At 39.8% G+C, this 17,388-nt stretch overlaps 1 protein-coding gene across 41 annotated transcripts in view; it reads left to right on the top strand.

The window, feature by feature from the left end:
• Positions 1 to 17,388, top strand: part of rims2a (regulating synaptic membrane exocytosis 2a) — a 273,985-nt gene that overhangs the window by 58,939 nt on the left and 197,658 nt on the right. For 40 of the 41 annotated variants that reach the window (XM_037533989.1, XM_037533997.1, XM_037533992.1 and 37 more), the window contains one exon: positions 7,625 to 7,914. In XM_037533989.1, the coding sequence (XP_037389886.1) occupies positions 7,625 to 7,914 (290 nt within the window). Of the gene's footprint in view, positions 1 to 479; positions 716 to 7,624; positions 7,915 to 17,388 lie in introns of those variants that run through there. The other variant, XM_017715664.2, reaches the window with a different exon arrangement.

Consider the following 17,388-nt stretch of genomic DNA (forward strand, 5'->3'; position numbering starts at 1 on the left):
TTGCATTGTAGCCACGGCGACCCCTGGTTCCCATCATCACCACTGTAAAGAAATCTGAGTCTCTACAATGCACCATTTCAAACCAAACCATTTTGAATGACTTTTGATGTTTATATCGCAATGAAGAAGAATTATGCAGAAATGTAGAAATTTTGAAAAATTGGTGGAATTCCCCTTTAAATGCTCATCTGGATCTGCACTGTGAAAGCACACACACTGAGTTTGTATCTCCAGGATCTCGCGAGATTTGACCTAACACGTTACATACGCAACGAAGCTCTATGAACGGGGTTAGCGAAGGTTCTGCATATCTAATAAGCGAGGCCCCGCCCCCTTCGTGCATATGTATTAGTAATGAGAACAGCGCCACTCATTCTGTGGCGGGAAACCGCACCGCGCGAGCCGTTCTTGTATTTTCCTGGATGGTTCCGTTTCTTGTGCTCTCGTCGTCTCACCGGCTTCATGTCAGCGCGTTTCCCCTCATTTCTCCCCCAAACTTCTTCTTCTGGCTCCTGTCGTGGCCGTTAAATGAGGAGTCCATGTGTTGAAAGGCGAAGTCTAACCGGCTGGACAGCCTTAACTGAACATTTCGACGGGAAACCGTTGGGACAGGAGGTGTTGGAGGCGTTGATGTGGTGGAGATTTCTGGAACAAATACTCTAAACCGTCAGACTGAACCTTTTCCTGACGGAACCAGAACAAATGTCCATTATGGGTAAGCATAACGATTTTATAAAAAGATCATTAGATGGTAATGTTAGCAACACCTACATGAAAAAAGGGGCAATTTAGCTATTAAAGGGAAAGGCTCCATTTTAAACCGTGAGCTCTAAAACCATTTCAGGCTTAAATGGTTCTTTGCGTGGTGAAATGGTTCTTCAGAGTCATAGAGAACATGTTGTGATGTGTAGATGATTCTACATTGAACCTTTTTGGAAAATGGTCCTATGTAGCACCAAGCCTGACACCATAGCAGCAGCAGAACCCTCTTTGGTGCTGTGGAGAACTGCATATAACACGTTCTCCATCAATCTGAGGAACAGGTTCACCATGCAAAAGCCCATTTAGCTTCTATGGAACTCATGGTTCTGAGAAATAGGTATTGCCTTCACTAAAGAACCCTTGAAGAACCATTTGTAAGTGCGCACGTCAGCATCTTTTCCTGTGAGATGTTCTGCAGCAGGCTGAATGTTATTAGGATGTTTGAAAGTAAGAGCTGACTCCATCTGTTGAGGCCAAGCTCACTGTTAACTCTTATAAATGTCCTGTTTACATCTGCCATCTTCTAGAAACAGTGTTAGGTTAAACCTGACCTTCTGAAAAACATCTGCAATAATTCTACTGTGATGTCTGCATGATTCCTGTAAGATTTATACTGTGCTTTACTACTGTATACTAAATGTTTTATAGGTTACTACAGTAATATATAGGATATAAATCCTGTAATTTCTTTGTTGTAAGGGCTATTAACTCTTACATATCTGCTGTCCACCTCTGCCATCGCCCAGCCTCTCAAACCAGTACTGGACAGCAGATACGCCTGCAGCCATATCAACCCATGGCATATGTGTCCCTGCTCTTCTTTGTCTATATGTAACCCTGAAACCAGTTGCAGCTGGAGCTGCTCCAAGTTCTAGGGATGCCGGGATTGAACCAGAAACAGCAGCCGTGTGAGGTTCGAGCAGAAGGAGAGAGAGTCTATTTTCGAACGTGCCGCTTCGCTCCTAACACCAGTAATTAACAGGTCTCTCTAAACTTGGAAGGAAAAACAAAATGCATGAATATGCATCAAGGTCTATTATGAGCCGCTGCACACTAAATATAGAAGCTCATTAAATTCTCATGATCCACGTGCCGGGCTGCTGGAGCACGTGAGTGATGAAGCTCATCACAAAATTTAGTCACTTTCGACCAAATAGCATTACAGCATTTAAACAGCGCACGGCACACGGTAACGTAGGGCGAGTTCAAGTGGGACACTTTTTGGCAACCATCAGAATCATCCGTCAAAACCTTTCGGCCGCATGCTGTGCAATATTTATTTCATTTATATTGCCACTCATTTGCATTTCTCTGCTGAAAAATGTCCAGATTTATTTTCTCACCGAGTGCTGTATACGCAGGAGTTTTATTGCCTTTATTTATCTTGAGCTTTTGGAACGCCTTGTGTTTTAGAAATGCAAGCACAGTGATCATCTATATTCAGTGCATATGCAGCGACATCTGAGTAACATTCATTCATATTCAGCACACATTTGTTATCCTTGGCTGACAAAAGCAACAAAACCAGTGGCGGTAACCTTCACTGTATCATTTCAACTAATGACCCACTAATCTGAACTCACCCATATATAAATCGCTGTTTGGGTGGAAAACCTTGTGTCTCCAAAATGATAACTTTACAGTAGAAGGAAAAAAACCTACTTCACTTTTAATGTAAGTCTATGGAAGCAGACGTTTTTAGACGTTTTCAAAATGACCAAGTTATTTTGGGCCGTTTCTTTTGGTCCATTCATTGTGAAATTTACACACAATGTAAAGTGCAACAGGCATTTTCAGATTCTGAAACTTCATGTCACTTATGTGCTTCAGCAAGTTTTATATGATACACAATGTGTCACTATATTTTGTCTGACAAGTAATAAGTTAGAACAAAGTATTGCAACATTTTAAAATAAAAATATCATGAACAATTTTGAATCCAGTTACTTATATTCAATATTTTACACACTGTGCTGCTCTACATCCTGTTAAACTGGACTAATTATGCTCATTTTAATCAAACGTGCGGTTGGAAAGGGTTTTTAAGTAATTATAACATCCACAGTGTGCTTAGACAAGCATATTGTGACACTGTGATGTAACTTATCACAATGACGATACATATTGTCATATTACACAGCTATGATTGCTATATCATTGCCAATATAAATGAGTCAATTTTTCATATTACATCATTTTAAAGAGGCTTTTTTGTGCACAGGATTCTTTAAGACTAGCTCCAGTTCATTGCTGGTGAAGAGGAACACAGCCATATGATACAGATGACATCTCACTCAGCGCCGCATCAATATTTCACTACATCTTTTCATGTATCTCCTCTGCTTTGTACTGAACGCTGTCTTGTCATATGAGAAAGGCCAAATATTCATCATATCGACAGCAATGTGGGAGCAGAGGACACAAACCAGAAAATCCGTGACTATTTAAGACAAATCACACAGCTCAGTGTTTAACTGTGCAGTAGTCATTGTGAAATGATCAACCCTTTTTTTCACAGGTACACACTGAGCAGTGTGATTTGTCAAATTGTTTTGCAGACAATGCAAAGGAAACCTTCTAAATATTGAGTTATTATTCACAAAGCAGTCCTCCTTGAGTTTGGGCTCACTAACTTTGCAACGTCGCCTCTTGCCTTCACTATGACAGTGTTGCAGTGTGGCTGTATGTCCACAAGAGGGGGCTAAATGACTGAGAAAAGCGGAAAGCACTTTAAAATCAGGACTAATGAGAGCAAACCAGTCTATCTTTGCAGAATGGCTTGTGTCATCGTAAAAGAGCTCTTGCACATATTTAGCAGTCAAATAAGGAAAGCAAACAAATCCACAGATTAATATCTAATGCGCTTTCTGTTCAGGTCAGTCTGAAAGGGTAGCAGACTAAAGCTAGAGAGGCCAAAATATGAGCACAGTTTATTTGGCGACAGAGACTATATAATATCAGCACCTTGTACAACGTGACGGTCAACAACAGCTGCTAAACGATTCAAAGATGTCTACTGCTAATGCAGTGTGCAGCATTTTGTCTTCCTCTGAGTGTTTTTCTCTGTGTCTGTGTAACTGTCCATTATTAGAGTCTATTTTTGGACTCAGGTTCAATGACTATGAAATGTGCAAACTCAGGAAGAGGTGACTATGCAAGAGAAGAGGAATGGTGAAAGAAGGGAGGGGAGAAGAGAAGAGGAGTGTAGATGAAGGTTGGGGTAATGCGTCTCTGTCCTTTATATCGTTTTCCAGCCTTAAATTCCAGGTCAGTTATTGGCTGAACCCTTACAGGTGGAGTTCGGGAGTATGGCAATATTTATTGTTATTGTATTAAATAACATCACATTAAATGACTATGCTTGAGGCAATGTGTAAAAAATATGGACCAACTGCATGTTTCGTCACAAAGAGAGCATAATTAGTCCTGTTTAGTTCTTTTTGTCTGTTCTAACGCATCAAACCTCAAAAATACTGAATATTATGATGCATATTGAAAGTTCAGTGTATTGTGATGTACTTTTTTGCCATGTTGTCCACGCCTACGTGCTCATTAGAGCTTCCAACATCAAATGAGAATAGTGAAAATCCCATTAACAACTCTAGTAACCTTTCTGTGCTCTGTCTTGGATAGCTAGGGTACTTTGAGACTTGCAAGATATTAAAAATATTTAGCCATGGACTGGAGAATATAGATTATAGAGGTGGGGCTAGGCATCAGCCCCTCTTTTATTTGAAGAGATTGGCCGCTCATTAAAGCTTACATTGCTGTTGGGACAACACACACGGTTTAATTTGATCCCAAAAATCGCACAGTAGTTTGGCACAGCTAGCAGTGAGCGACTTGATTGATCAAGTGCACATCACCACAGAATTAAACCAGTCTTAAAGAAAGAGAGGTCAAGCAAAGCTGATTTTCATATAGGCAGACCTGACCCAGTCAGCCTTAAGTCTTGGTATACATTCGTACCAAGAACATAGGAAGAGTTGGTTTTTATACAAGGATACATTTGAAAAACATTTGTTGAAACTATAAAATGCTTGACAAGGTAACAAGCAATGTATCTGCTTTTATTCCATTTTATTGATTATGCAAATCAAAATGATTAGATTAGATACAGAAGCAATGTTTTACAGCAGTTTAAACCTCAAAAACACTTAAAACAGCATTTGATTTCTTCCATTTTGGACAGTGTTGCCTGAAATTTCTTTAGTCCAAAAAACAAAACAAAACAAAAAGCATTGGGCTGTATCCTGGGTGGTGGCCCATGCAATCAGTCCTGCTGTTTCAACTGAGAAAAATCAAGAGCCCTTTTAGTATACCATGTGGACCCATCACTCTCTGTATTGGAAGCTCCGGGAGTGATCAGAGAAGTACCCCAGTTCATCCCATGGCTGGAGAATGCTAATGTGCTATTAGATATTCAGGATGGTGAGAGAGAGTGCCCAGCGGTTCCTGGGTTCTGAGCGTGTTTAATTACCCCTGGCAGATAGTGATGGAGAGGAGCACCGATGCTGACTCTTTGCTAATTGCGATCTGGGGCTGGGTAAATGGGTCAGGGCTGACGTGCTGGGCCCTGGCAGGAGCTGAAAGAACGGGGATATGTCCAGGAGAGGGTGGAGAGATCGGGCTAATGAAGGCTGGTAAGGCCAGAGGACCCAGTGGTGGAGCATAGCAGCTTCAGGGTGGTCAGTGGATGACTCTGCCGTGACCCTAAGGGAGAGAAGGTGACTGTCTTTTTACCTGAGGGAGGAGAAAATGACCTTGCAGTAACGTTTGGTTGTGAGTGGAACTGTCTAGCTATACCAGCTTAGCATTTGGTCACCCTTGCTCTGTGCTGAAGCAGATAAAGAGAAGGTCATTCTGTGTTGTGTGTCCATGTAAATGCTCAGCTAGATAGAACCAACCCATCAATCCAATTTTGGGTTATTGCCTCAATGCATGTCTGCAGTGGCACTGCCCAACCCAATTTTCAGATGTGCTCTTGTATGTTCTAGGCCTCGACAGATATATCATTTGGCACATAATATTGACTCAAGGATTTTTAGGTATTGGCAAGATTCCTGCCAATAAAGCACTAATAATTAGTGGCTTGTCTTACATATTTTCTCAGCAGTGTAAGAAAACATGACACTGATTACTAGGTCTTTGCAAACTCTTCACCAGTTTCATTTGCATTAATTTATTAAGACACCCTTACCCAGGCCAACTGGGCAGACATTAGAAGCCAAACCGATACAGAGTGCCTAGTACATACAGCCTAAGAGGCAACAGTCATACCGTAGTTTGATGTAGTTACAAATACAAATACATGTAGACATCTAGGAGAACTTGTTAAGTGCTTTTTTTCCTCAGAGTATCTGTTGACACATCCTTGCTTCAGATAGAACATTCTGTTCAACCCTTGTTCTCCATCAGTCTGAGGAGGGAGAGAGAGATGAGACATCTCTCTGTCCATGTCTTGTCTGTTTCTCTGTCTCTCTCTTATACTGCATATCCACTCTCTTTCCTCAGGCAGCTCTTAAAGGAATGTGTAGCCATACAAAATTTGACATTGCTATTAATAAGTAAAAGCTAACGATGGAAAATGACGGTGTTTTAATTTCATTCATGAATTCCCTTCATTCATTGATGGCTATGTTAGCATTCCTGAGCGAAGCACTCCTTTAACTCCTCTTCACTCCTTCTGTTCATTCTCTCAGGATTTCTCCTGGTGTCTCTCACGTTGGCTAGACTAGTGTCTTTTTGCCAAAATGACAGGGACAGTCTGCAGTGCCATATGCTGCTGCATACAGAGAGAGAGAGGGAGAGAAAGAAAGAAAAAGAAAGAAAGAAAGCTGCTTGGGTGCCAATAGTGCACTATCGCCTGCTAAACTGAAGTAGTGAGTGAGCATATGAGTGAGTGGGTGGGGGAGTGAGTGAATGAGTGAATTACAAGCCAGGTCTATGAAGTACTTCACTCAGTGCTTCAATTCACAGTTCTGAAAAGCTTTTAGGACATAACTGACTTTGGTTCTTTCTTAGCCAAATTAGCTGTTTTTGGCTGACAGTTCTTAGAACTTATTTGTTGGGTATCTATAACATATCTTAAATAGTTAATGGATATGGATAACGGATATGATTGTTTTTCTTATTACTGTCGCTATAATAAGGGGTTTGTACCACCAGGTGCAAAGCCTTTCTAGGTAGTTTCCTTGATTGTTTGGTCAGTCTGTGACAGTTTGTTTCTTTTCCCCACCTACGTTTTCACATGACAGTTGTTCTTTTTTTCGTGTATGAATGTTTGGTCCACTTTTCATAGTTTCATACCATGTGGAGCCTTTTATGAAACTGTGTTTGAGGACAAACAACCACTGCTGATGTCACCAACCCCGACTTCACTGCTTTCTTTTACTCTGACAGCTCGTTGTGGGACTTCTAATTACATAATTCTGGGGGGGGGGGGGGTCGGGAAAAAAATAGCTGATTTTACTAGCTTTGGTTTCTCTATTACAATCGTTAATTCACTCTGTGCTGAGCTAATGAACTGCCTTCTCCCACAACAGCAGTCTCAGCCTCATCCTCATCTCACGTTAAAGAGGTGTGGAGCGCAAAACCATGATAATTAGCGGGCAGTAGCTAGCAGCAACCTCAATGTCCAAAGCGCTATAGAGCCAGGGCTCCTATATGACATTACACATGCTTGCTAATCAACACTGCGAGATCAACTCTCTAACAGCTAATTCCTTTTTATACTTCCCTTTTGTGATGCGTAATTTCCATAATATCTCATGGTTTTGCACTCTTTACCCAGTGTAATGTAATGAAGACCTGCCAGCACCAAGCCCAGTATTTAACCTTCCTTCTCCTCTTTTGCTGTCAGGTAATGTGGGTATGCAACTTGTGCCGAAAACAACAAGAAATCCTCACCAAGTCCGGGGCCTGGTTCTACAGTGGGTCAGGGGCTGCGTTGCCCCCAGGTGCGAGTGACCTCCGGGGTGTCTCACGCAGACGCCACGAGGAAGCTCCTCAGGAGAAGAAAGCCAAACTGCAGGAGGCCCCACTCCTCTACCAGGGGCCCCCAGGGGACCGAAGCAGGGCGCCAGGCCTCTCCCGCCAGCACTCCCTCGACAACGGCTCGGGGCTGAAGCCCGGCGACATTGCTGCTGACAGGTGAGGCCCAGACGGGCACTTTAAAATTTTTACCAATGCTTGAGACGGATTGGAACTGTCACAGGCTTGGTGTACATGGTTGGAGGTTTGTGTTTAGGGAAGTGCTTGAAGCTTTTGGGTGGAACTCAGTGGATGCATGTCCCAGTGCTATATGAGTAGCTCCTGAAAGTTTCTCAGACTCTCATAGTGGAATACTGGGATTAAACAATAAGGGGCAGCCTTCACCTTGGCACAGTATGATTTGAATATGTAAGGTATATAGCAAAATCTTGACGGTGTAAATGTCAGCTTTGCCATGGTACAATGCAAGATTATAAAGTAAAGAGCAGGGTCCTGAAGGTATAAACCTTCAGCATTGAGTTGGTCTGTTACAGTTTCTTTAAGTTTTGTGTGTTTTATGTTGTCATGCTAAAGGAATTTGGATACATTTTACATATTTTAGTTAAACTAGCCATGATAGTTACCATTTCAGCCTTTACCAGTGTGATGTAGTTAAATGGGGAATTAATTCCTCAGAGGTAAAACCATCTTAAGCCAGGCATACACTGCAATTTTAGAAATCTTGTTCTTTGGTGACTCACACTCTACGTTTGAATCACCCACCTGACATGTTGCGACATGGGTGCTCACACTGCATGTGAAATGCATCCACTACAGACGCTCTGTCTACAATAAAGCTGTTTCATTCAAAACAACAGGCTGAGCCTCCGAGTCCCAAGCAAAATCTGAATCTCAAATGTCTCCCTGCTCTGTACATAGTGCACCACATACTAAAATAGTTACTCCTGCACCCATAATGTGCATCATTGTCTGAGAGATTCAGCCATGTGTGCACAATTCCATACTGGACAAACAATTGCACTGTTTTGGTGTAGGAGCCAGATTCAGCCATTGACAAACTGCTAGATTGACTCTGCTAACTTGCGCCACACTGTGCACTGGTGCTAAAGAGCAGGCGATCTACAGACAGACAGCTCTACGAAGACAAAAAACACTGTATTTACTTATACTTCGCAATTTAACTCAACAGAGCAAAGTTGGCATACACGGATGCTGGTGCCACAAATGTGGACTTTTTTGCCTCTGTGTAGGAGCAGCTGTTCAGATTGTGAGACAAGCGACCAAAATTTCTGACATGTCAGAAATCCATCCAATCGGAGCTCGTTTGGGCGCTTAATCGGGCATCATTTACATATGATGCTACAAACGATGGCCGATGAAGCTGAAATTCGGCCCGATCATGAAATTCAGTCGACTCTGACCAAATCAGCTTAAAAATGGGCTAAAATCGCACAGTGTAAGTCTGGTTTAAGGTTTAGCCTTGTCATTGTGAGTTTGAATGTCAGCGATGCCACAAACCATTAGCCACTAATTATTCATACATTGTTGCCACTAAGTGCTGCAAAAACAAGGCAGTTTTTTGTTTCATGATGGATTGCAGTATTCACACTGGATCAGTAGAAATATGCTGCTACCTGTAATATAAGCATGAAGCGTCTAGACCTTAAGAAGAAGTTCCTCTTTCTTTACTGTAGTGGCTTGAAAAGATTAGAATCTATAGAAAGTCAAAATGTGTCAGGTATTCTTGCTTTAGTTGCTTATGCCAAAGGTAGACTCCAGATGTTACATATATTTTGAGTTTGTGGAATAAACCTTGCACTCACAAAGAAATGTTAATGTTGGAAAAGCATGCTATGAGAGTAGGATGATAGTAGGAGCAGGAGAAAATGTGTTTAAATGAATGAAACTGCAGAGCGAAAGCTGCTGCTGTTGGACACCCACTTTGAGCAAAGACCACATATACAAATCTATACACATACTGAGAGTGTTATTTGTGTACTCAAGCCTTGATGGTAAAAAATTGGGTTGAGTTTTTTTTTGTTTTTTTTTATTGATATGACAACTTCACTATATTTTCCAGAAGAAATCAATGTGAATGTTTTGATTATGCATTTATGGTAATTTAATTACATCATCCCACTGTCTGTGTAAGTCTGCCTGGGATGCAAAGATTCAAAGCAAAATTCGAAGTGAGATGATTAGTTTGCCCCCGCGACCCTGACGGAGAAGCGGCTTGGAAAATGGATGGATGGATGGATGATTAGTTTGCATGATAATACAGATTTTTTTGCTTTTTATGTATGGCTATCTCTTAGCATTTATATGCTTTTTCTTTATATAAACAGTAATTTGCAAACATGTAAACACCCCAGGGTAAATTACTATCAATATGTTATAAAAATAAACAATCAAAAATACTAAATAAATAAATAAATAAAACCCCAAAAAAACATCAATTGTGGCCTGAGCCAATGTTATGGCACGTGTTAATTTTTGTTTTACTTTTTTGCCCAATATGTTAATTAAAAAAGTGGAATTGTGCACTAAAATTGGCACAGAAATTACATATGTAGGTATATTTTTTAGAAAACTGTATAAATCACTTAGTTTTATGTAGCAAAGCAACTAAACATGTAGTCTGACCAGAGTTATTCGAACTGTCAAATGTTCTGTAAATACAGTACTGTGAAGAAGTCTTAGGCGCTTGAGACGACAGAAATTATATTTAAAAAAGTTATTTATCTGGGTAGAAAGAGTTTTTGTTCAGAAAAACCCCAAATTATTAGAAGAAATACAGATAATATTGACTCAATAAGTAATACATTTACATATGTCATTGTTTTGGCTTATCCATTTCCAAACCCCTCCTTGTGGAAGCCTGGTTTTATTTGTAGTTATCAGCCAATGCCTTGTTTGGCCAATTAGTGCTTCATTAAGTTAAATCAAGTGTGTGATGGAAATGAACAAATTCATGCAATAGCTGGATGCGTTCAGGAGAAATCTGGAACTTTGTCAAACGAGCTTGAAAGATAAACTACATTTTTTAAAAGAATTAATTATTGATAGTGTTTACAGCTTTAGTGTTTATCTGCCTTTCTCTAATGTTACTCATGAAAGGTTTTGAAGAGTTTACTTAAGTACCTAAGACTTTTGTACAGTACGGTATGTGTGATTTTTTTTTTAAGGCTTATAAGTTAATCATTTTCAGTTGAAGTATTTGGGAGTCTTCAAAAGACTATGTGTGGTTTATCATTGTTCCCTTAAGTCAATTCTTATTGTTTGGCTTCTTTTTAAACTACAATAATTGTCAAATGAACTGTCAAATGATCAGTAGATTATTATTTTACTTACATAATCGTTAGTGACAGTCCTAGTTCTCTTGCGTACTTTTAGCCAGATATGCAGAGCGCTCTGCCAGTCTTCACTTCTGCTTCTGACCAGAAGAGGGCTCTTTGTCCCATCTCTCTGTGGACAGCACGTTCTCTCTCGCTCCCTCATCGCTGTGTGTGAAGTGCCCTGACAGTAATTCCACTGGTCCTGATTAGATTCCTTCATGCAAACAGATGTCTGCACCCTTGTAGCCAGGCCACCCGCTGCATGTCATGTTGATCCCGTGTTCTTGTGCGTCTGCAGGAGGCAGGGGATTGTGGGCAGTGTGTCGTGCAGAACGCCACAGGGAAGGGCAGGTGATCTCACCTGGACTTGGCGTGTGTTAGTGAGAGAGCTGGAAAAAGAGAGAGTTTTAGAGCATGAATTTGCTTGTGTTGTGTTGCAGTTGAAACCTTAATTAGGTGGTGTCAAAACGATGTTCTGTTTCCCATGACTACTATTCATCTAATGAATAGAACCGTGAAATAAGGCTGAGTCTGTGTGAATAATGCTGTGTTTATGACTCAGAACTGGGAAAAATTTACTCAAACAGCCCCCGACTCATAACTCGCACTGGGAAATTCGAGCTTTAGTTCTGTGACATCACTACAATATGGCAGCACAGTAACACGTTATTTGAAGCCTGTTACATAACACTGACATAACTGTGCCATAAATATGCCATGGAGATGTCATATGCTGTCACAGGTTGCTGGTTATTGTCATGACAGACATGTTTGATGTTATGACAGCTTATGTCACATCCGAGTTTTTTACTAAGTGCACTCTGTCAGACAATTGTCATGACAAATTACTGGTAACAGGAACATGCCACTCTTATATTATTGATCAATATCTGCTGTAACATGTTTATGGCATGGTTATGTCAATATTATTTAGCAGGGCTCAAGTAAAGTGTTACCAGCAGTGCTCCTATTTACTTTACTATAGTTCAATACTGTCAATAACAAACAAGAAATAATGGCACATTTAAGCTTTTTAAGCACAAACTATTGCATTTCTCTTTGTGAATGATTTGTTGAACCCCTTTTCACAGTGTATGATTTGTGTATTATTTACAAAACTGAAAGCAAACTAGATTTTCATCTACATGGAAGAGCAAGCATTTAGAAAAGTGTTGGAGAGGGTTAAGGCAAGCACATACTTTCTCCAAGACATGTGACGTGTCACTGCATCTTTTCTGCCTGCCACCTGCACAATGTCATTGGACAACTCAGTGTGCATGGAGGAGAACACTACCTGCCAATTCTGTTATGTCAGCCAATAGACACCTGCTTTGGATAACAAAAAGTGCTTGCAAGTTCGCTTCCTGTTCTGTAAATCATGGCTAACATTGCTGTGAGTGATGTGGGAGAGGGAGTGCCAGTCCTCCCACCCAGAGAGAGCAAGGCAGGTTATGCTGTCTTGGAACAGTGGATGGCTGAGGTATCACGAGATTGATTGAACTTACAATCGCCCAATGTTAGGGCAGATTCCTAGTCAGTGTGCCACTTGGGAGCTGCCGTGCTCAATTTCTTGATGTCAAGAAAGCTGCAATTGTCGTCTTTATCTCTGTGTGGCAGTCTTTTTGGAGAGGTCCAGATTGTTTTCACAGCAGAGCAGAGAGTTCCCACAGCTCCCTTTTTCATCCCTTATTGCTCGCTAGCAGCTAAACAAAGACAACATTTCGCACACAGAGAGAAAGCAGTGTCCTAGTTAGTCCGACTATGCGGAAAAATAATCTGATTATGGGGAAAAATATTTTTATATTGCTACATTATACTAAAAATATTGAAGTTTATTTCCCTTGTGTCTGAGAAAATGTCTGTGGGGGTCTGCAGAAAGAGGTTCCAGTCATTAAATACATGAGAACACTTGGAAGATTTGTGAATGTAAGGTTTTAAATTAAATTGCAGCAAACCTGTTTTTTTTTAATCCCAAGCCACAAATGTATCTATTTCTGCTTTAATCTAGTCTCCACCTTTAATAAAGTGACTTGTCAATGCTGTTGAGTTCTATAATTATTGTGCTTGTGTCACTATCAATTTGAACAGGCAGACGTAAGTATGAACATCTAAGTCTGAAAATACAGAGCTCCTCATTGAATGATGCATTGAATGGTGGGCTTCACCTGGCTCTACCTGCCAGATGTACCTGAACAACTCAGGAGAACTGGTGGGATTTAAGCTGCTTAAACCAAGACAGCCCAACATCCAGCATTAGGTCAGAACGAGTGCTGTTAGATGAAAACGCACACACATACACATGCACATGGGGCCACGGGGCAAATGTTTCTGCTGTTCTTTCAGATCACTGGGGTTGGCCTCATGAATTATTGCATAAAACCCCTCACTAGTAGATACACACATTGTTCTTTCTGTTGGCCTGCACACGTTGGAACGCTTCTCCTCAGCAGAAAGGTGATAGGTTTAAGGCGAGCATACCATATGGCTCTGAAACTGTGCCTGTGTTCACCCAAGCTCGCTCCAGCATTATGTAACAGAATGCATTAGAGCGCTGTGGCCTTGACTTGAGTGGACTCCACAGCTCCTTTCAAGACCGCATGAGTGAACTCTTTTTTTCTGCCAACAAAGGCTCATCCAACAGCATCATCTTAAAATGGTTACCGTAAACAATATAGAACACAAACCTGAAGAAGATATCACAACCAGAATTACTCTCATTGGCTGTGTTTACATGCAAAGATTTTTGCCAATTCGATTGAGTACATTCCAGTTACAGATGGAGACTGAGGTTTTTATATTCTCACTCTACTCAGTGATCTAATGGAAAATCTCTGTTTGCATGCTCACTACTAGTAAAATGACATGCATGAGTAGAAAACCATTACTGTAGACGTTACCATGACAGCGAACATCACGTGAGTCTAGTCAGAGTGAGACGAGTTTTCACCTTGTGCACTTGTGTTTTTAATTACTTTAAAATTATGTCAGATTCAGGAAAACTTTTTTCACGTCTTTAGTAAAGACGGCCGAGAGGAAGACGTCGTGTTCTGAGATGCATAAGCTGGATGTTCGTCCCATCGCCGCTCTTTTAAAGATCAGAGGATAAACTTGCTCTGCAGACCAGTTTATGCTCCCGTCATGAATGTTCTAACGTTCGGATACAGGCATTTACACGGATGTTATTATTTACAGGATTACCCACCTTGTTTATAGAAATTGTATTCCGAATGGCCTCAATTGGATTAGTCTATTTCGAGTGAGGTGTTACATGGACATATTCTTTTCGGATTGAGCTATTAGTCAGATTATTAATGGATTATTAGGCCGCATGTAAACATGGTTAATGATTCACAAAGCTGAAAAAAATACTTGATTGAATTTACGTGAATTAAATATGTAGATCATTTCCACATGACATTTATTATGCCAACACACCTTTTGGCTATAATTCTGATGATGAAATATATTTTATTATATTTTATTTTTTATTTTATTTTTAAATGATAGTCTCACCAGAACGTTTCAGTCAGTTGTTAGAAATGAAAAATTGCAGTAACTGAAGGACTAAAATATATAATATATAAAAAAGTTTGAACACTGTTGTGAGGATTTGATTGCATTCGAACACAAGCATTAGTGAGGTCATGTTGGTTAATTAATTCTCAATCACAAATGCCATTCCAACTCATGATGGTACTGAATTTTCCTCCATCACTTTAAAGAATGAGGTTCCACTGCTCCACAGCCTGGTACTGAGAGGCTTTATGTTGCTTGCTATTGAGCATCCTGTTCTATTGGCTTTGCTTTTCTGTGGAGATCGTATAGTTGGTGCACCTTCACGTAGCTGAATTCAGTGATTTAAAAGTATTTCTAAATACTTGGACACATTGTATATTAATATGTCTGTTCCAGGCTTTAGATAAAATATGGAATGTTTGTAGTAGCTTTAAATGGCCATGTATGATTAAAAAATTTCCAAACATGTCCATCTGAATTTGGCGTTAGCTTAGCGCTGACATGCTATTAGATTCCCATAAGGATGCTACTGGAAATAAGCATCAATGTAGTTGTGTTTTTTTCCCTTGTTTTTGACCATGTTCTGACATTTATTGCCCAAACTGAAGGCTTGGCTTAGTCATGGTTCACTGTAGACTCTGCTATATACTGCTATAGGCTATAGGCCCATAAGCAGGCTTTGCTGTGGCATTACCAAATTACTTTCCATCCATCCTTTTATGCAAAAATGAGTTATTATATATATATTTTTTTTGGAAAGTGTCTGTCTCTTGCCTGCCATGAAACCCTTCATTTCACAACACTGTTCTCAATTGGTAGTGACTGCGGCCTGCCATCTGACAATGGTATACGATCTCACAAGGCTAAAACTGCAATTCATGTTTATGTATTCACTATTTCAAACTTTTGAATCCCATTATATAGTGCACCTTTGTATATAAGTGATATTAACATGTTCATTCCCCTACAAGTAGAACTGTTTTGAACATTGCACTTGCATCGCATTGGTTAAAAATGAAATTACTCATATGTAAAGGTTTTAAAGAAATGTCAGGAAACATTTTTTATTTTATATACATTAAAAACCTCTACATTATTATGGTCATTAGCTTTAAATAGTATAAACTAGACACCAATTTTATATCATCTTTCACAGTGTTATGGAGCTTACTTTAATTTATTAAACTTAAAATTTATTTATTAAATTTAAAACATTTTCTGCAGCTCTGTTCATCATACTAAAACATCCAAAATGTCATTTTTTGGCTTCTTATTAATTATTTGAAACACACAAAGTGAATCATGAGAGACGTCATACTAGAATTATGTTACAATAATTTATTTTCAACCAAGTTGGTTTTATACTTACAGTTGTGTGCAAAAATTTGGGAGCAGCACCTGGTAAAATTGCATGTTTTCTTTATTAAGTGAAAATACATGTTCTGCAGAGAACACCTTGTAATGCACAGTTGCCTCTTATTTGCTGAAAAAAGCACGTTGGAAGAAAACAACAAAAAATGGCCTGTGCAAAGGTTTTGGCACACATTATATTGTTTTTTACTAATTTAATTTAATAGAAATTCTGCACTAAAATTTGCAGAGAAACTACACATCTAAATTCTTTCCCTGCAGAAGATGTGTTAACGTCTTTGCACTTAGAAAATTAACAAAAAATTTGTTGAAACTATATAACTGTATATAAACAAACACAAACACCCATGCTTTTGAATGGTAACGTATAGAACAGTGGATGATGTACTGCTTATATGTTTTCCAGTCTTTTCTCCAGTTGTGTTGCCTTTATCTTAAGCAGATCTCTGTGCTGACTGACTCCAGTTCAGTTAACACTCTGCTGAATGAGCGGCTGCCAGGACCGGGCTAGGCCCATCTGAACAGTCCCGGGAAAAGCGTGCTGATGAATCTAGCTCCCACCGTCTAAGCGCTGAAAAAGCACGTTCATTAATCTTAAAGAATGTTTAAATTAACTCCCAATCTCCTCCACTGAAAAAGCGCTGACAGCCTATTTATATCCTGGAATAACGTGGGAAGGGGCTCTAATTTGTCTTGGTCTCCGAGGTGTCATTCGAGTGAACACACGGTTACGAAAAGAGAGGGAGGGAGAGAGAGAAAAGAAGGAGAGACGAGTGGGAGAAGAGAGCGGTTGGATAAAACAACAATAATTGCACTGGGATTCGAATTTAATTACGGCTGTGGTGTTTTCTCAGGGTTTCACACTTTTTTTTCCATCGCCACCTCCTCCCACCATCAGCAAAATGCATTTGTGTTGTCTTATTAGTGCAAGACACAACATGGCGCCTAACAGGCCGAGCTCATTTTAGTGGGGGTTGACAAAAACAACTGCTTTTATGAAAAGCCTTGTATATTGCTACTGACTTTCCTCTATCCAGGGCAGGATATTCATTCAGTCCAATAACTCCTACAGTATATTAAGTTATTTGTTGTGTTTGCAGCTCTGTAGTATAATACATTTGTTGTGGTTGCTCTGTGTACTATAATACATTTTACACAAACAGTTTGCTGTTTTAGCTGGGTTTTCTATCATGCCACATTACTTGCAGCTGAGTTTAATATTTAGTTGGATAACACTTATGTTGACGGTTATTTGTTGTGTTGTGTCTTTGTACTATAAAACAGCTGTAGTTGAGCCTTCCTGGCTGGAAACACCAGAAATTCACAAAAAATGTTTTTGTTACGCTTGGATAAGATGGAAAAGTTGGTTTATCACTCAAGGAGAAATAGTAACAGATTTTTTGAATAAGTG

The sequence above is a fragment of the Pygocentrus nattereri genome, chromosome 24, assembly GCF_015220715.1.
Source record: "Pygocentrus nattereri isolate fPygNat1 chromosome 24, fPygNat1.pri, whole genome shotgun sequence".
In the NCBI taxonomy this organism is placed as follows: domain Eukaryota; kingdom Metazoa; phylum Chordata; class Actinopteri; order Characiformes; family Serrasalmidae; genus Pygocentrus; species Pygocentrus nattereri.